Source organism: Bombina bombina, chromosome 2 (genome assembly GCF_027579735.1).
Source record: "Bombina bombina isolate aBomBom1 chromosome 2, aBomBom1.pri, whole genome shotgun sequence".
NCBI lineage: Eukaryota > Metazoa > Chordata > Amphibia > Anura > Bombinatoridae > Bombina > Bombina bombina.
In genome coordinates, this window is record NC_069500.1 from 177,314,851 (window position 1) to 177,336,251 (window position 21,401).

At 39.2% G+C, this 21,401-nt stretch overlaps 1 protein-coding gene across 1 annotated transcript in view; it reads right to left on the reverse strand.

The window, feature by feature from the left end:
• Positions 1–21,401, reverse strand: part of THBS4 (thrombospondin 4) — a 160,805-nt gene that overhangs the window by 107,208 nt on the left and 32,196 nt on the right. The window contains exons 4-6 of the mRNA XM_053701357.1: positions 19,983–20,085; positions 7,178–7,260; positions 5,600–5,651 (exon numbers count right to left, since the gene is read on the reverse strand). Of these exons, the coding sequence (XP_053557332.1) occupies positions 5,600–5,651; positions 7,178–7,260; positions 19,983–20,085 (238 nt within the window). The remainder of the gene's footprint in view (positions 1–5,599; positions 5,652–7,177; positions 7,261–19,982; positions 20,086–21,401) is intronic.

The following is a 21,401-nucleotide window of genomic DNA, read 5'->3' on the forward strand; positions in this document are numbered from 1 at the left end:
TTAAAATAATAACAAAATTACCTGTAAAATAAATCCTAACCTAAGTTACAATTAAACCTAACACTACACTATAAATAAATTAATTAAATAAATTACCTACAATTACCTACAATTAAATCAACTAAACTAAATTACAAAAACAAACAAACACTAAATTACAAAAAATAAAAAAAGATTACAAGAATTTTAAACTAATTACACCTACTCTAAGCCCCCTAAAAAAATAACAAAGCCCCCCAAAATAAAAAAATGCCCTACCCTATTCTTAAATAAAAAGTTAACAGCTCTATTACCTTACCAGCCCTTAAAAGGGCTTTTTGCGGGGCATGCCCCAAAGAAATCAGCTCTTTTGCCTGTAAAAAAAAAACCATACAATACCCCCCCAACATTACAACCCACCACCCACATACCCCTAATCTAACCCAAACCCCCCTTAAAAAACCTAACACTAAGCCCCTGAAGATCTCCCTACCTACCAGCCGGGTATCACCGATCCGTCCAGAAGAGGGTCCAATGTCTTCATCCTATCTGGCAAGAAGAGGTCCTCCAGAGGGTCCAAAGTCTTCATCCAGGCGGCATCTTCTATCTTCTTCCATCCGGAGCGGAGCAGGTCCATCTTGAAGCAGCCGACGCGGAGCCATCCTTCCTCACCGACGGACTAACGACGAATGAAGGTTCCTTTAAATGATGTCATCCAAGATGGCGCCCCTCGAATTCCGATTGGCTGATAGGATTCTATCAGCCAATCGGAATTAAGGTAGGAAACATCTGATTGGCTGATTGAATCAGCCAATCAGATTGAAGTTCAATCCGATTGGCTGATTGGATCAGCCAATCATATTGAGCTCGCATTCTATTGGCTGTTCCGATCAGCCAATAGAATGCGAACTCAATCTGATTGGCTGATCCAATCAGCCAATCGGATTGAACTTCAATCTGATTGGCTGATTGAATCAGCCAATCAGATTTTTCCTACCTTAATTCCGATTGGCTGATAGAATCCTATCAGCCAATCGGAATTCGAGGGACGCCATCTTGGATGACGTCATTTAAAGGAACTTTCATTCGTCGGCTGCTTCAAGATGGACTCGCTCCGCTCCGGATGGAAGAAGATAGAAGATGAAGACTTTGGACCCTCTGGAGGACCTCTTCTTGCCGGATAGGATGAAGACTTCGGACCCTCTGGAGGACCTCTTCTTGCCGGATAGGATGAAGACTTTGGACCCTCTTCTGGATGGATCGGTGATACCCGGCTGGGAGAAGACAAGGTAGGGAGATCTTCAGGGGCTTAGTGTTAGGTTTTTTAAGGGGAGTTTGGGTTAGATTAGGGGTATGTGGGTGGTGGGTTGTAATGTTGGGGGCTATTGTATGTTTTTCTTACAGGCAAAAGAGCTGATTTCTTTGGGGCATGCCCCGCAAAAAGTCCTTTTAAGGGATGGTAAGGTAATAGAGCTGTTATTTTTTTATTTTACAATAGGGTAGGGCATTTTTTTATTTTGGGGGGCTTTGTTATTTTTTTTAGGGGGCTTAGAGTAGGTGTAATTAGTTTAAAATTCTTGTAATCTTTTTTTATTTTTTGTAATTTAGTGTTTGTTTGTTTTTGTAATTTAGTTTAGTTGATTTAATTGTAGGTAATTGTAGGTAGTTTATTTAATTAATTTATTGATAGTGTAGTGTTAGTTTTAATTGTAACTTAGGTTAGGATTTATTTTACAGGTAATTTTGTTATTATTTTAACTAGGTAGCTATTAAATAGTTAATAACTATTTAATAGCTATTGTACCTAGTTAAAATAAATACAAAGCTGCCTGTAAAATAAATATAAATCCTAAAATAGCTACAATATAATTATTATTTATATTGTAGCTATATTAGGGTTTATTTTACAGGTAAGTATTTAGCTTTAAATAGGATTAATGTATTTAATAAGATTGAATTTATTTTGTTAGATAAAAATTATATTTAACTTAGGGGGGTGTTAGTGTTAGGGTTAGACTTAGCTTTAGGGGCTAATACATTTTTTAGAGTAGCGGCGAGGTCCGGTCGGCAGATTAGGGGTTAATACTTGAAGTTAGGTGTCAAAGATGTTAGGGAGGGAAGATTAGGGGTTAATACTATTTATTATAAGGTTTTTGAGGCGGGAGTGCGGCGGTTTAGGGGTTAATACATTTATTATAGTGGCGGCGAGGTCCGGTCAGCAGATTAGGGGTTAATAAGTGTAGGTAAGGTAGCGGCGACGTTGGGGGGTCAGATTAGGGGTTAATAAATATTGTGTAGGTGTCAGCGATGTTAGGGGCAGCAGATTAGGGGTACATAGGGATAATGTATGTGGCCGCGGTGTGCGGTCGGCAGATTAGGGGTTAAAAAAATTTATTAGAATGGCGGCGATGTGGGGGGGGCTCGGTTTAGGGGTACATAGGTAGTTTATGGGTGTTAGTGTACTTTAGAGCACAGTAGTTAAGAGCTTTATAAACCGGCGTTAGCCCATAAAGCTCTTAACTCCTGACTTTTTTCTGCGGCTGGAGTTTTGTTGTTAGAGTTCTAACGCTCACTTCAGCCAAGACTCTAAATACCAGCTTTAGGAAGATCCCATTGAAAAGATAGGATACGCAATTGGCGTAAGGGGATCTGCGGTATGGAAAAGTCGCGGCTGGAAAGTGAGCGTTAGACCCTTTCCTGACTGAATCTAAATACCAGCGGGCGGTAAAAACCAGCGTTAGGACCCCTTACTGCTGGTTTTGACGGCTAACGCAGAACTCTAAATCTAGGCGTAAGAATGTCTGTGAGTGTGTTACAGTAGTTAATAAGGCTGATTGCCCTCAGAGCAAGAAGTGTGAATCTTTCTGATAGCCTTACAGTGCATGGAGAATTTTTCACTGCACCTTTAAAGGGACAGTCTACTGCAAAAATGTTATTGTTTGAAAAAATAGATGACGCCTTTACTACCCATTCCCCATCTTTGCACAACCAGAATTGTTATATTAATATATGTTATAACCTTTAAATGTCTGCATGTTTCTAAGCCCCTGCAGGCCTCCTTTATCTCAGGGCATTTTAATAGCTTTTCACAGCAAGACACTGATCGTTCATGTGTGCTATATAAATAACCTTTGGCTAGATTACGAGTTTTGTGGTACAGCTATACCGCTGAAAAATTGACCATTGCGCGTGGAATGGCCGGGAACGCATATTACGAGTTGAGGCAGTATAGCTATACCGCAAGCATTTTAGCCTGTAACGCAACGTCCATTCCACACTCAAAAAAATTACGTTTGAGTGCCGGATTTTTAAAGCGCCTGTATTACAGGTTGTGCGGTCCGGCTAAAATGCTTGCATTACAGCCTATAACGACAAGATCCATACCGCCACCTGAGAGCAGTAGTTATGGATTTTGTGTAACAAAAATGTTTCACAAAACTCATAACTAAAATGTTACAAAGTACACTAACACCCATAAATTACCTATTAACCCCTAAACCGCCACCCTCCCGCATCTCAAAAACTATATTAAACTTATTAACCCTTTAGGAGTTAATAATTGAATCTAGTGTTTTGCAATGTGGAGGGGCGGCGGTTTAGGGGTTAAGAGGTTTAGTTTAGTAGTTACAATGTGGGGGGCTGGAGGTTTAGGGGTTAATACTTTATTATAGTGTTGGTGATGTGGGGGAGCGGCGGCTTAGGGCCCGGGTTAATAGGTTTATTTATGTGTCAGTGATGTCGGGGGTGGCGGATTAGGGGTTAATAATTTTTATTAGTGTCGGCGATGTCGGTGAGCAGCGGAATAGGGGTGTTAATACTAGGGGGTTTATGTTAGGGTGTTAGGTTTAAACGTAACTTTCTTTTCCCCATAGACATCAATGGGGATGCGTTACGGCGATCTCCATTCCGCAATTGCAGGTGTTAGTTTTTTTCTAACACTTTCTCCCCATTGATGTCTATGGGGGAAAGCGTGCACGAGCATATAAACTCAGCCCTTGGCTTTTGTGCGGTATGGAGCTTAACGCACCATAACGCACAGCACAAGGAGGCTTTTCAGTAACTCGTAATAGCAGCGATATGGGGAGTGCAATAACGCAATTTTTTTGTCGTTATTTTCGTACGCTGTTTAGCGCAAAACTCGTAATCTAGGTGATTGTGCTCACTCCAGAGGAGTTATTCATGAGTCCGCCCTATTTATCTAAAAGTCTGTAAATAGCACTGAGATAAGGAGGCAGTCTGCAGAGGCTTAGATACAAGGTAATCACAAGGTAAAAAGTATATTAATATAACTGTGTTGGTTGTGTTAGGGAATGGGCAATAAAGGGATTATCTATTATTTCCATTTCTAGTTTCGTTAAATAGAATCTATGTAAAATATTAAGAAAATCTATAACTTACCCCTATGTTCGCCGTGATCCTCTGCCGGCCCCCCTCGCAGCAATCAATAACTAGCTCTATCATGTCCAATGAAAATGCGTGTCTACGGGCTTGCTTGCCCACGTCATTATGGGAGGCAATAGCGTTGCTGTTACATATGCGCATGCGCAAACTAAATTCCTTAGCCACAGGTTATAAATAACAAGATGTTATTTATACACAATGCCCGTCCACGATTTTTTTTGCGCATGCGTACACCGCTTAATCTAAATTGTCGGGAGAAGCCAAAGTAAACATTGAATCATTTCCTGCACATCAATTAATTATTTACTTGTAGCAGATACAGTAAGTATTGCAGAATTTTCTGTTTTATTGATATCCCACCAATTTTGAACTTATATAATTTTTATTATCATTAATAAATAAAAAATAAATAAAAACAAAATTTTAGCGATTATTGAAAAAATGTTTTATTGAAAAAATAAATATATATATATATATATATATATATATATATACAGTATATATATATATATAATTATGCTAATTTGAAAAGGCATTACATTTGGAACATTGACAGAATTGTCCTAATAATAATAATAAATTGAACAGCGTTCTTGTGCGCTATCTGTGAATGAAGTAAACAATGAATCTCGTGATTTAATGTTTACTTTAATTGACAAATCGGAATTTGCGCATGCCCTCTTTAATAGCCATATCGGGAGCGCGCAGAGGCAGTGACGTATACAGCAGGTGGGACTGCTGCACACGTCACTGAGATGAAAACTGAATCTACCATGGGGTGGAGTTGGCTATCGTAATGGAAAAAGATTAGAAGAGGGGATAAAAGTGAATGCAAATATATAAAAAAATAAAATAGTGTTTCAACTTGCATTTATATATATGTTGCATATGGAGCTTGATGCCCCGTGTTTCTGGGGAGCCTTTAAATCTGCAGGGGGCGGCATTGCACCAGCAGTTCACCAGAACTGCTTGTGCAATGCTGAATGCGGAGAGCGTATGCTGTCTGTATTCAGCGATGTCTGTCGGACATGATCCACTGATCGGATCATGTCGGACAGACATTTGATAAATCGGCCCCATAGCATCGACTTTAACATTCCTTTAAGTATTTCAATTACTACATAATATTCCCATAATAGTGGTTCTTGGAGCGTTATATAAATATTTATAGTACCTTGAGAAGGAGACAGATTTTGGACATAATAATTGCTATACTCACCACAAGCCTGGCATTCAGCAACAGTATTTCTCAAGAACATTGTTTCCTTCACCTAGCAAAAAATGAAAATACACAAATGTTTTATTGACGAAAGAAAACTTGATGAAAATAAATGGAGCTATGCTTGGAAAGCACAATAGTCTGTGTTTTCTTATAGATGGCATTTCTAGTTATGGTCATCTGAACATTATAGGGTGTCAAAGTCATTATCATGTCACATAAAATTAGAAATCTAGGAGTATCTATTTGTATCATATTAGTGTAAGTCCTTATGTTGTGTAAGGGGACCTATGTTCTCATGATGGGATGGAGGTTCTCAAAAATGTAAATAAAACATTAGGGAAGTGCCATACAAAAATATAGTGAGTGCCACTAGTGTCTAATAGGGGAAAGCAATGCGTCATGATATAAATAGACCTGGTCAGACTATTTGTGAATATTTGTGCAGAGATTTTCCTATCCTGTGTGAGACACTATCATTATCTAAGTCATCATGGGCTAGATTACGAGTGGAGCACTATTTAGCACTCCCGGGTTAACTTCCCTAGACGGAGGTGGTCGCCTTATCTTCTTCTCTCATAGTAGTCAATGGGGCGCGTAAACTTCAAAATAAACCTAACACCCATACTCACTTGCTAACCCGACCACATATATTCAAGATCGCTAAACCTGACATGAAAGATTATTAATATTTCACATTCCAATGTTCTTCACATGTAGCAGAGTATTTTATATAAATATATCTATTTCTATAGATATATAAGTATAGATATGTATTTTACATGAACAGTATCAGATATATAGTGTATATAAATATATATTTAATAATAAAAAGTATGTTATTTTCTATGTGAAGAACAGGAATGCAAAATATGTGTTTTGCGAGTTAGATCTTAACCCGGTCGGGTTAGCGCACATTTAAATGTAGTAATCTGAAAGATCATTATTGAAATATTAAATATAGCAAGTTACAAAAATTGTAAAACATTATTCAAAATTAAACATACTGTAAAATATTCAAGTAATCTATAGAATATATCTATATATTTTACAGTATGTTTACTAATTTTATATTTTTTATCTTTTTTTTAAATATTTTAATGAGGCAGTGTTATTAGGAGTGTAACTGCACTATTAAATGTATTTTTGATGTGTTTTGAGCAACGTTTTTCGTCTTGTGTAACACCTAACCTTAGAGCTCTGAAGTCATGCTAACCCGATGTGCATTAAATTTGATTTCGGTCACGTGAACGCGTTTACTTTCAACTCGTAAAGTGCATGCTACTTCCGACATATAAAGAGCCGCAACAGTTAGAGCCCACTTGTTATCTAGCCCTACGTGTGATAACAGAGTTATAATTAAGATCACTTTTTTGGCTTGGAAAACTCTAAATGATAACATTTAACAACCAAACTGGTATTAGAATCAACCCATATTATGTTAACTTTAAGGCTTGCAGTAAACAAACTTAAGTTTTTAATGCTCAAAATATTTGACAGATGATGTGGTTATTGTAGGTCTTTCATTCATTTCTACTGGACCTAAAACAACTCCTGCGTAAGTTGCTTAGTGTTTACCTGCTGTCTCATAACATCTCTTAGTTCTCCCAGCATTTGGTTCAGTTGCGCTAGTTGACCAAGCAGCTGTCTGCTGACATCACCTATGTGAAAACACGCACACAACTGTCATCAAATTGTTGGCAAAAACAACACAAATATTTATTATTATATTTATAGCTATGTACAAAAAAGACACAATATGTATTTATTGGTCATTTACAAAATACATTTGTTATATTGAAATACTCTATTACTTTTGCCTGTTTATTAATATAATGTAAGCAACACATTTATTTCAAAATGTTTTCAGTTTTAAAACGTACATTGTATAAATTCATTTAAATAACATAACAAAAAGTAAATTCATTGCCCAACTGAGCATTCGATGTTTGACTATTTAAATCGAATTAGTATTTAATAAAATAAATGCCAGATTATTATGTAATAACAGCATCAGATAACAGAATGCTATTACATCATCTGTGAAATTTCATATTAATTGATTAATGAGTATAATTTTCAGATGAATTTAGTCATGTGTTATAGCAATCTCAAAGTAATTTTTACTAAAACATATATTTAATGCTCATGCAACTAAAGTGACGTAAAATATGTTTTCTATATTCTAAACCTTTGTTCTCAATTTGCTATGTACTGGTCTTGCAAATTGAAACTGATAAACTAAAAAAAAAAATGTTTAAAAAGTAAATGCTTTTTGGGGGCCGTTTCCGGGCAGCGTTCATGGAAGGACGCAACACCTACAGCTCCTGTGGATTATTGAGCTCACAGCATACCATCCAATACTAAAATTCACAAATATAAAGGGTATATACTTCAAGAACCTATGGTCATCTTTGCTGTATTTATGATCTCAGGACTGAGGACCGGATCGTCGTGGCCTGAGGCGGCAGCTTCACAAATAGCTGTGGCACCTCCTCGGCAGCCCGTGTATAACAGTCCATTTATAGGCTGACACTTTGATCAGGTATTTAAAACTAACAATATTTACAATTAACAATTGTTAAAAAGTGATTGAGCGACTATTTTGGAACAAAAATTCCTTTAAATGAAGGGTTCAAGATGGCGCTGACTACAAGGGAGGAAGAGCTCCTTAAACTACTAGACGATCGTTTCCTGAGCACGGATCAGCTACTAATTGCAGCGTTCGAGAACACATTCCCAGCAGATATACATGTAGACCTGATTCAAAAACTGCACTTATATGGTGATAAAGAAATAAAGAATGAGATAGAGACACTCCCTGAAATGGAGGACACTGCCATTATAGCCCTGCCGGATGGTGAGCTGAGAGACAGATCCCCGGACCTGACAGATGACCTAACTGGTTCTTTTACAGTGACAGAGTTCCCTCAAGTTTTTCAACCTCCTTTGTTATTCCATCATCCGGATACAGTGAGATGTTTCAGCTTACTACCACAGCACCTACATTCTCTGATGGCTATGCAAAGTCCCAAAATTCAATGTATAGGCTTGATAAATTTATGTGGTGAGACATATGACTTCAACCATACTTGTAGAAATCCAAACTCACATATGTTGGAACCGCTGAAAACTGGAGTCGGCTAGTTAACTATTTTTATGTTAATTACTATTCAGTATGGCGGGAATTTATGCTGAAGATAACCCACTTAAAAGTCAATATGAGTTATGCTCTTGGACATTGTTATAAGTTTATAATTTGTTTATAAAGAGTTATATCTCAGTTTAGATATGTTTTGAATAACTTCTGCAAGGAAGGTTTACTTTACTGTTTTATAATATGTTTACTAAGGCTGATAATCTGTATGTATAGTCAGTAGCCCTACACTTAGATCCCACAAGGACAATATCCTGTGAATAAGGCTGTAGGAGACTTATATTTTACCCAGCTTCTACACCAGAGATACCTTTGTTTGATTTTTCAGTGAATTCAAATGCTAGCTTTACATTATACATTAGGAGTACTGATATCAGAGTTTTATTTTGGCCATTTACTATAAAAATGCTTAATATCTGAGTTCCTATTTAAGTATTGTAGCTTCATAGTAAAATCTAGGGACAACGAGGTAAGCAACGCTTAAGGTTTACACAGAATCCGTTTCTATTGTATCCTGCTAATGTTGACATATATTTACACCAGCTGCCGGGGTGGCTTGGTTGTTGTACCCCTAGACAACATTTACTTATTGTGACTAGTTAATAAGAGGTACCTTCCTTAACCCCTTAATGACCGGTCCATTTTTCAATTTTCTTACCCTTAATGACAATGGCTATTTTTACATTTCTGCAGTGTTTGTGTTTAGCTGTAATTTTCCTCTTACTCATTTACTTTACCCACACATATTATATACCGTTTTTCTCGCCATTAAATGGACTTTCTAAAGATACCATTTTCATCATATCTTATAATTTACTATAAAAAAATATAAAATATGAGGAAAAAATTGAAAAAAAACACACTTTTTCTAACTTTTACCCCCAAAATCTGTTACACATCTACAACCACCAAAATACACCCATTCTAAATAGTTTATAAATTTTGTCCCAAGTTTAGAAATACCCAATGTTTACATGTTCTTTGCTTTTTTTGCAAGTTATTGGGCCATAAATACAAGTAGCACTTTGCTATTTCCAAACCACTTTTTTTCAAAATTAGCGCTAGTTACATTGGAACACTAATATCTTTCAGGAATCCCTGAATATCCCTTGACATGTATATATTTATATTTAGAAGACATCCCAAAGTATTGATCTAGACCCATTTTTGGTATATTTCATGCCACCATTTCACAGCCAAATGCAATCAAATAAAAAAAATTGTTGATTTTTTTCACTAACTTTAGGTTTCTCGCTGAATTTATTTACAAACAACTTGTGCAATTATGGCATAAATGGTTGTAAATACTTCTATGGGATCCCCTTTGTTCAGAAATAGCAGACCTATATGGATTTGGCATTGCTTTTTGGTAATTAGAAGGCCGCTAAATGCCCCTGCACACCACACGTGTATTATGCCCAGCCGTGAAGGGGTTAATTAGGGAACTTGTAGGGAGCTTTTAGGTTTAATTTTAGCTTTAGTGTAGTGTAGTAGACAACCCAAATTATTGATATAGGCCCATTTTGGTATATTTCATGCCACCATTTCACCGCCAAATACGATCAAATAAAAAAAAAAACTTAAATTTTTCACAATTTTAGGTTTCTCACTGAAATTATATACAAACAGCTTGTGCAATTATGGCACAAATGGTTGTAAATGCTTCTCTGGGATCCCCTTTGTTCAGAAATAGCAGACATATATGGCTTTGGTGTTGCTTTTTGGTAATAATAAGGCCGTTATATACTGCTGCGCACCACACTTGTAATATGCCCAGCAGTTAAGGGGTTAATTAGGTAGCTTGTGGGGTTAATTTTTAGCTTTAGTGTAGAGATCAGCCTCCCACCTGACACATCCCACCCCATGATCCCCCCCTGACCCACTCAAACAGCTCTCTTCCCTCCCCACCTCACAATTGTCACTGCCATCTTAAAGGGATACTAACCCCTCATTTTTTCTTTCATGATTCAGATAGAGCATGCAATTTTAAGCAACTTTCTAATTTACTCCTATTATAAATTTTTCTTTGTTCTCATGTTATCTTGATTTGAAAAAGCAGTAATAAAAGGTTAGGAGCCGGCCCATTTTTTAGTTCAGCACCTTGGTAGAGCTGCTGATTGGTTTGTTACATTTAGCCACAAATCAGCAAGTGCTACCCATGTGCTGAACAAAAAATGGTCTGGCTCTAAAGCTTACAGTACTGCTTTTTCAAATCAAGATAGCATGAGAACAAAGAAAAATTGATAATAGGAGTAAATTAGAAAAGTGCTTAAAATGTCATGCTCTATCTGAATCATGAAATTAAAAAAATGGGTTTACTATCCCTTTAAGTACTGGCAGAAAGTCTGCCAGTACTGAAATAAAAATTTTTTTTTAATTTTTTTTAATTTTTTGGCATAAAGTCTGCAGTGATAGATCCCCCCTTACCCCACAACCTCCCTGATCCCCCTATACATCTTTCTAACCCTCCCCCTCTGTCTATTTGCGGCCATCTTGGGTACTGGCAGCTGTCTGCCAGTACCCAATTTGCCCCCCAAAATAGTTTTTTTTTACTTTTTAAATATAAAATATTTGTTTTCTGTAGTGTAGCTGGCCCCCCTAAATAATCTTCAACCCTCCCCCTCCCAGATCCCTTATTAAAGAACTGAGATGCCACTGCATCTAGATCGATCGTTTTTTGTTTTTTTTAATGGGCTGTAAACTTTGCGTGCACCCGCCCCCCGCACCCCCCCTCCGCAACCGCCGAACCGGCAGCAGATGTTTAGAAGGAGAGATCGGTAACAGATCTATAACTAGATGTAATGCTATGTTAAAGCAGCTCCCAACCAACAACTCATTAGAGCACATACATAGCCGATGCAGATGGGGCCACAGAGTGTCCCTTTCTGCATCGGTATGTAAAATGGGGGATTGTAGTGATGCCTCAATATTGAGGCATCACTACAATCCCTTGTAAGCAGCTGGAAGCGATCGTGATCGCTTCCAGCACTTAAGACAACAGAGGACGTACCAGGTACGTCAACTGTCATTAAGGGAAGTTTTTTCTATGATGTACCTGGTACGTCCTCTGTCATTAAGGGGTTAAAACTCAGGTTCTTGCCTAATAGAAATCACAGTAAAAAATATACTAAAAGACATAAGGATGTATAGTATATAATATGGTTTCTCTAGTAGCTTGATATTTTCAGCATATATGCACGTTTTATGGCCATACTTTTAAAATATGTACACAATTATATATAATGATCATAACTCCTAGCTTGTTAGACCAGTTAGATCACGGTGTATCTCTGTTCTAAGTTTGTTTCTTTTTTTTTATGTCTCTATCTACTTTATTTACCCCCAAAAGATGAATACATGTAACTAGCCTGTTAAACTTCCTTGATATGTAAACATAGGCTTACCATAATTTTTTGAGGTGAAACTGGGACCAACTTGTGCGGTGCCAGTGAGGGTGTGGGCAGGGCGTGGTCAAGGGGACATGGTCAATGGGGCGTGGTCAAAGGGAGTGGTGATTGCCGACCGGAACTAATTTTCCAGTTAGAGATAAATACATCTGTCATGAGATGCAGGACATATGCAGGACACAGCAATGATGGTACAACTCTATTTTATTGCAGAGCATAGCAATACACATCTAGTCAGGTTGATTGTACTAAACTAACTGCGACACAGACACCGGACCTAAGCCCCGCCCACAAACTAGTGACATCACATCCTGCTCTGATCACATCTTCCCCTTTTTCAAAGGCGAAACATACATTTGTATATAACAAATAACAAGGTACACAAACAGAGTATACAACAACATTTTTGTTTTTGAACATTATATAAACAAATAGGTTAGAAAACATGAACAAATATATTACATCCTGACTTGGACATCGGGGTAGACTACCCTAGTCCACAGTGACCATGGGATTATTCTGCCCATACTTCCAGTCACTGTTCTAGCTAAAGTCAGTCCCTATATCGGGCCGGAAGTTTCACCACTCTTCCGCTTGATGTAACTTTGCATGAACTGTCCTCTGATACAGAAGAAGATGGAGGCAAAGATATATCCCCGTTGTGGTCTTGCTGAGGGGAAGGCACCTCTCTTAGAACAGGGGATCCCACCGGCGGTGGTACTGAGGCATCCAGTTCCAGACTCTCAGGTACAGACTGAAGATGTCTTCGGTTACGGCGTGTAACCGTCCCTCCCTCCGTAAGGACTGTATAAGACCTTGGTTCTGGAGAGCGGCCAACTACCGTAGCAGGCGTCTTCCATTTCTTCTCATCATCCAGTTTAATTCTGACACTTTGGCCCGCTTTCAGTTCCTGTAAGGGCCTGACAGAATGTCTCCTGTCGTAGAAGAAACGATAACCCTTTTTGGCCTCTTCATCCCTCCTAAGGACTTCGTCCCGAGGAACAGGGCCAGGCGGCTTGAAGACACCCACTGAGGGTAAAGTGGTGCGAATCTGGCGTCCTAGCATCAGCTGTGCCGGGCTAAACCCGGTGGCTTGAATGGGCATCGCCCTGTATGACAAGAGGGCTAGGTATGGCTCAGATTGCTTTAGAAGGAATTTTGTTGTTTGAACTGCCCTTTCAGCCATTCCGTTGGCCTGCGGATAATGTGGACTTGACGTGGAATGTACAAAATCATACTCCCTGCTGAAAGCACTGAACTCTGTAGAAGCGAACTGCATACCATTATCACTCACTAGCTCCATTGGAATGCCCCAGCGGGCGAACAAGCTCTTCAGGCAAATGATAACGGCCTGACTTGTGATATCATTCAGGGGTGCAATCTCCAAATACCTGGAATAGTAGTCGATCACAACAAGGAACTTTTTCCCGTGCAGTTCGCACAAATCAGCAGCTATTTTCTGCCACGGCCCCGCAGGCAGCGGAGTAGACATCAAGGGCTCCCTTCTATGAGTAGGCCGGCGTTCCCGGCAAAAGGCACATTTAGACACGTGATTTGCAATGTCGGAGCTGATCCCAGGCCACCACACAGCTGTAGCTGCCCTTTCTCTGCACTTTGTAATGCCTAAGTGGCCATCGTGAATCCTGTTTAACATCTCCTTCCTCATGCTGACAGGAATTACAATGCGGTCTTGGAACAGCACCAACCCCTCCAGCTCCGTGAGCTGCGACCTCTCTGGCTGGTAAGCATTTAAAGACATCCAGGCTGCCCGGCTCTCGGGCCAGCCTTCTTTTATGTACCTTATAACTTCTTGTAGATCTGTGTCCAAATATGTCTCTTTCTTTATCTCTTCCAGTTTCCTTGAAGAAATGGACTTAGAGGCCAGAACTGAATCAACATACACTTTCACATCCGATTCTGTGGAGGATTCTTCAGCAGCAGCCAGCGGGAGCCTGGATAGTGTATCCGCCACAACCAGTTGTTTCCCCAGCACATGCACTGCCTGAACATTGAACCTGAGCAGTCTCATTAAAAGTCTCTGGCATCTCAAGGGTGTTTTTTCAATGTCATAAGAGTTGATTAGAGGGACTAGCAGTTTGTGGTCAGTTTCCAGACTAAATTTCTCCAAACCCACTAGATAGCGCTGGAAGCGCTCACAGGCCCAAACTGCAGCCAGGCACTCTTTCTCAATTTGAGCGTATTTTGACTCCGCAGCCGTCAGTGTGCGGGAACAGTAGGCGATGGGCTGTAGTTTATTTTCGTTCAGCTGCAGGAGTGCAGCCCCCAACCCATAACTGCTTGCATCGGCACTAACCACAGTCTTTTTTGAAGGGTCGTAGAACCCCAGCACTGGGGCAGACCCCAGCAGGGACTTGGCATGCAGGAAAGCTTTTTCTTGTGAAGGTCCCCAGACCCAGGCAACGTCTTTCTTAAGCAACTCTGTGATAGGGTGTAAAACTGTTGATAAATCTGGAAGAAACTTGCCCACGTAATTTACAAGGCCCAATATCTGTCTCAGCTCATGTACATCAGAAGGGCTTTTCATCTGTTCAATATCACAAATTTTCTCGGGGTCTGGCTTGATGCCATCCCCGTTGATGATATGCCCAAAGTAGCATAATTCAGTTTTCCTAAAATGACATTTTTCTTTATTCAGCTTCAGCCCAGACTCTTTGATAGCCTGTAGCACACAACTCAAACGCTGATCATGCTCCTCCACTGTAGACCCATACACTAGAATGTCGTCCATGACGACCGCTGTGCCCACGTGGTCACTCAGGAGAGAACTCATTTCCCTTTGAAAGATTTCAGGAGCGGAGGATATCCCAAAGGGGAGTCTGCAGAAGCAGAACCGACCTACCGGTGTGATAAAGGTAGTCAGCTTGCGGCACTTTGGATCCAGGGGGATCTGCCAAAAGCCACTAGAAGCGTCTAATGTGGAAAAGAACTTCGCCCCAGCCAACTTCGGAGCTATATCTTCTAATGTCCACATAGATGCGCACCTTTCCGTTTTTCTTTGCAACTGGAACAATGGGGGCACACCAATCAGTTGCTTCAACAACCTCTTCAATAACCCCCATAGACTTCATGCGCATAAGCTCTTTCTCCACTTGAGGCATGAGTGGGAACGGAATTCTACGAGGAGTAGAAATACTGTATGGGACTGCGTCACTTTTAAGTGCTATACGGACTGGTTTGCAATTCAGTAGGCCCAACTTGCCAAACATATCTTCGGAAATCTCATTCACTCTGGCCACGAGGCCCAAGTCACAGGCTGCTTTTCTGCTCAATAAATTGTTAGCACACTGACCTCGAATCACATGCACCCACATGGTGAACTTTCTTTGCTTGTACTCACAGCTGGCAAGAAATTTCCCCGCACAATCAATGCGGCCACCAGGACTATGGACATTTGTAGTAACCTTCGCCAGCTGGGGCTGTCGAGGCAGTTTCATAAATTCAGCAAAAGACATTACAGTGATATCTGCTCCTGTGTCAATCTTAAAATCAACTTTGTCTCCCATTACAGTAAAAGTAACTTTCCAATCTTCCTCTGAGCTTGGCCGTTCCACAACGGACCCCACAAAAGACACTTCCTGACCCTCCTGGTCACCGTCCACCTGCATCTCCTTAATGTATTCAGTTTTACACACCACTTCAAAATGGCCCATTCTGTTACATTTTCTGCATCTTTTATCCCTGGCCGGGCATATAACACTCTGATCATGGGCACAGTAGCACCGCGTGCATCGGGCATGTTGCGCCCATCCATTTCTAGGCCTTTCCAGTACTTTAGATCTACCGCTCACACTGTGCCTTTCACTAGCATTTTTCCTAGACTGTTGCACTTCATCCACAATACTCTCAGACCTCAGATCAGCACTTTGCTTTTTCACCAGTTCACTCTGGCGGGCCATCCTAATAGCCCCATCAAATGTTAAATCAGGCTCTAACTGCAGCTTCAGTGAGACTTCAGCATCTGCAATCCCGATAACTATTCTGTCTCTGATTTGCTCTTCTTTAGCAACACCAAACTCACAGAATTCAGCTAGTTCATACAGGCTGCGCACAAATGACTCCACAGATTCTCCCACATGCTGATTATGTTTGTGAAAACAAGCTCTCTCATGAATCACATTTCTTTTGGGCACAAAGTGGGCACTGAGTTTATCCATAACTATATCAAAGTTAAATTCTTCCCCTTCTTGGAAAGTAAAAGCATTGAACACTGGCTCCACATCTTTCCCCATAGAGTATAAAAGAGAATTAACTTGTACTTCACCACTCTCCTTGTTCAGTTTGGATGCAATCTTGAAGCGCTGAAACCGCTGACGCCATGTGGGCCAAGCTGCAGGCTGAGAGAAGTCAAAAGGCTCAGGTGGGGTAAACTTTGACATTGCAATCGATCAGGAACAGAAGCGCAGTCCAGAACTTCTGACACCATGTCATGAGATGCAGGACATATGCAGGACACAGCAATGATGGTACAACTCTATTTTATTGCAGAGCATAGCAATACACATCTAGTCAGGTTGATTGTACTAAACTAACTGCGCCACAGACACCGGACCGAAGCCCCGCCCACAAACTAGTGACATCACATCCTGCTCTCATCACAACATCCCAACTTGTTCCAAGAAATAAACGCAATGCATGTGCAAATGGGTAAACCTTTACAGATACACAGGTCAAACAGACCGATTCCTTCAAGACATGAAAATGAGAACAGGGAGGCAAGCAAAGTAGACGTTTATTTCACACGTAGGTATCTTAGAGTGTCTGTATTTTAGTTACCGCCCCCACCCCTCTTACTAAAAGTAGTAACGCATTTACAGATGCACGGGTACAATTAAAGGAGCTACGCAATCAACACAATAGGGGGCAGTTTGATGTAACATAGGGAACATGGGTAGTAAAGCACGGTGAAAGCAAACTACTCTGCCAGCTGCACGGTCAAGATGGGTGGGCAAGCGTAGACACCATAGTTACATTGCTAGTAACATTTGTAACCTCAGCCAGGTATCCTTACAAGCAAGTCTTGCTGCACAGCCGTATCAAAGGCAGACAGGAGACAGCATGGACACACACAGCCCGATGAAATGAAGTCAGTCACGTCACTGGCACGGACTAGCGCAGACTGCGCACAGTTAGAATAAAAAAAAAACTGCTTTTACTCATTCCGGCACCGACTGGGTGGCAACCCTACGGCCGGGACAGAATGAACAATCGAATAGGACACTGGGACAGCACCTCCAAACAGGGACAATCCCAGTAAAACTGGGACTTCTCGTAAGCCTATAACAGCACATACTGAGATAATAGACCTGATATATAAACAAATCAACGTGATTTTTTTTTAGATATAAAAGTATGATGATCCTTCTTTACAAATATGACCAAGGCGCCTAAACTTTACTCTAAATATTTTTGTCTCTTCCTCTGCTAGTTGATTTTCAAAGTCTCAAAGCTAATAATATAGCTATTCTGTTATATATATAGTCCTAAGGGCCCAAGAGTGACTCTATATATTCTATTACTACTACATGTCCCATACAAAGATCCCCTATTGGTAGAAGTTAAAGGCCAAGTCCCAAGAGTGGCCATTGTTTTCCATATGGGGAATATATACTTATATGACAGGTTGATTGAAAATATGAGTCAACTGAATTATTTCATAATGATAAAATATATAAAAGGAGGTTCATCACTTGAGACCCAAGAGTGGTCTCTTTGCCTACTCTACCTTCCATAGATTTATATTTTACCTGCTGTTTGATGGTCGAAGAGTGGCCCCATGTACCAGTCAGGAGGTATACAATTTATATGAGCAAACAATATTTCTACTTATATTTTTACAATATGTCCTATAGACCTGCATTGTATTCACTCATTTCATATTGGTTATATGTTTTATAACAAACTTTTTGTGCATCTTCTAATGACACAGTCTGTATGTATGCCCTGATTTAATAAAAATAATAAAAAATATATTATAAAAAAAAAAAAAGTAAATGCGTTTTGTTAACCATGCAAAAAAATAATAATAGCATAACCCCCAAACAAACATTATTTAAACACTGGCATGTCTAGTAATGCTCATTAGCTATCAGTATTGACTAAACCTTTCTTAAGTTTAAGAATGAGGCTTTCATAGCAGGGTCGGCTCTAAGGGGGGGCATTGGGGGGCAATGCCCCCCCCCAAATGGAATGCTGTGCCCTCAGGGCAAAAGAAGTGATTTAAAAAAAATATATATATATATATATTTTTTTTTTTACATTTTAAAAGTGACGGAACGTCCAGGGTCCCAAATGTTGCATCAACCATTTGCAGCCACTGGACCCTGGAGATCCACCACTGTAGGGAGCTAATCTCTTTACTCTCCTCTATTTACAACCAGATAACAAATAAAGTTGCATTTCCCTGCTGTTGCTCTCACAGTTAACCTAGGGCTTGCAATGCCCCTCCTCCTGCTAGCCCATTTACTACAGAGCTGAAGTGAGATGATGATATCATCAGACCTCTGCAGGAAGTGCTGGGAGAAGCTAACAGTCAGTGAGAGGGAAGGCAGAAGTAATTTTGTGAAAACACAGCCGTATAACCAATGTGTGTGTGAGAGTAGTATCCCTTCCCTATTGTGCTTTATATCCTGGCAGCCACAGATAAAGAAGTAAATTGGGAATTCCTTGGTTTCCCACTGTGGGTCACACAAAACAAGTGTGCATTGTGCCTGCTTTATCTGCAGTGATCAGTGTAAAATGTGTGTCAGATTATAGGTGCTCAAATACACACACTTCAAATGTAGCTGTGGGACAATGAGTGAAATAGCCTTATGTTTATTATTTACATGTTTCAAAACATCTCCTATTTGTCCCCAAGGTTGTTTTATATATATATACACACACACACACAATACACACACTGTGTGTATATATATATATATATATATTGTTTGTGTGTGTATATATATATATATATATATATATATATACATATATACCGTGAGTATGTGTATGTGTGTGTGTGTATATATATATATATTTATATATATATATACACACAGTGTGTGTGTATATATATATATATGTGTGTGTGTATATATATATATATATACTGTGTGTGTATGTGTGTGTATATATATATATATATATATATATATAATTTGTATGTATATACATACTGTATATACTGTGTGTGTGCTGGTAAATATCATTAATAATATCTGTACAAGTAATCTACTGCTTGGCACTCAAACTTATTGTCACGTAAAAGCTTATTTGATCATCAGAAGGGTCATTGGTAGAGCTACACATGCAAACAGTGTCCACTGGCTGTGTCATATATGGGAGACATTCCTGAGATATGACAAATGTAACCCCTGCACTGCCATAAATCTGGTAAATTTAACTGCTGCGGCACTGCCAGACATCTTATAAATGTAACCCCTGTACTCCTTGAGATATGACACATGTAACCGCTGCACTTCCAGAAATATAAACAAATCTAGCTCCTGCACAGCCAGAGATCTGATAAATGTAGCCACTGGACTGCCACAGTAGGTCTGCTCTTATTTTGACTCTCATACATCCTTTTTAAATGCGTGCCCCCTCGTGAAAAAAAATGCCCCCCCCATTTCATTCGTTCTGGAGCCGACCCTGTTTCATAGTACAAAACAGACATAACAGATTTTATATTATTATATTAAATAAATAATGTCTTGATGCAAGAAACACACAACTGTGGGTCATCTCATTTCCTATTATTTGCTGTGATAAGTTATTTTGTTCATTAGATTTTGAATAGAAACTACGACTAGCTTACCTGCTTGTTGTCCAGGCTCACTTTGTTGCATAAAACATTCTTGTATTGATGCAATTTGGGACAGAGAGCCGCCCATTACCAGTTTCAGTTCATCCAGAGAATCCTGAGAGAATAAAGCAAACTCTTAAAATGACATACAAGTGCATAAATAAATTGGTTCATTATTGCAGTATTATACTGTTGCTTGCATATAACTATGGGGTTAATTCACAATCTATCACCAATTTACTCCAGAAATGGCTTAACCCCTTAAGGACCGTGCATTTCAGACTAAGACTTCCCCAAAAGACCAGAGCTTTTTTTTAGCATTTTTGCCATCATTACATTTAAACAGAAATAAAGCTATGTTTTTTTTTAGTTTACCTATCAAAACAATATATATATATATATATATATATATATATATATATATATTTAGTAGACAACCCAAAGTATTGATCTAGGCCCATTTTGGTATATTTCATGCAATCAATTAAAAAAACATTAACTTTTTCACAAACTTTAGGTTTCTCACTGAAATTATTTACAAACAGCTTGTGCAATCATGGCACAAATGAATGTAAAAGCTTCTCTGGGATCCCTTTGTTCAGAAATATCAGACATATATGGCTTTTCCATTGCTTTTATGTAATTAGAAGGCCATTAATTGCAGCTGCGCAGCACACGTTTATTATTCCCAGCAATGAAGGGGTTAATTATACTAAGGACTAGTTTCAATTGCTGCTGTAAACCGTGTAAACTGCTGGTAACATAAAGCATCTCTATAAACTTTACCACCAGTTTACAAGAGCAATGGAAACTAGGCCTAAAATGAAGTGGCACTTTATATTTTAATTTACTTCTGAACATTGTGTTTTATTCCTGGAGTGTGCACTGCAAGATCCAGGACCCTACAAAATTCTGCACAGTGATTGCTGGATTGAATAGCTCGTTTACATTAATTGCTAAATAACCACATGAAAGGAGATATTATAAACATAGTCTTTTCAAGAGACATGTGCCTGGTCTGTAAAACATAATGACAAAACGCATTGAACATTTATTTCATATTCATGCAGTGCTTTATTGTCGATTTATACTATTAAGGTGACTAGATGCGGAATCTGTTGGCGCTCTACAAATAATCGATAATAATAAGAATAATAATAGATGTCCACATTTTTTAGGGACAGTCCTGAGTGCGTAGTGTGTCTCTATTTATTTTTTTTGGTTAGGGAGTGTGCTGAATTTGTTCAGTCTGTCCCTAATTTTTTTAAAGGGCTAAGCTATGTTCTCCTGGATTGTCCTGAATTTGCCCCAATGGGTTTCCTGTCCTTTGTCCCAGTATGTAAATGACAAGAACTGACTTTACTTTCCACAAAATCAGGTGCAATTACTTCTCTAATCCAGCAGGTGCTGCTGTTGCTTATCACAGTTTAC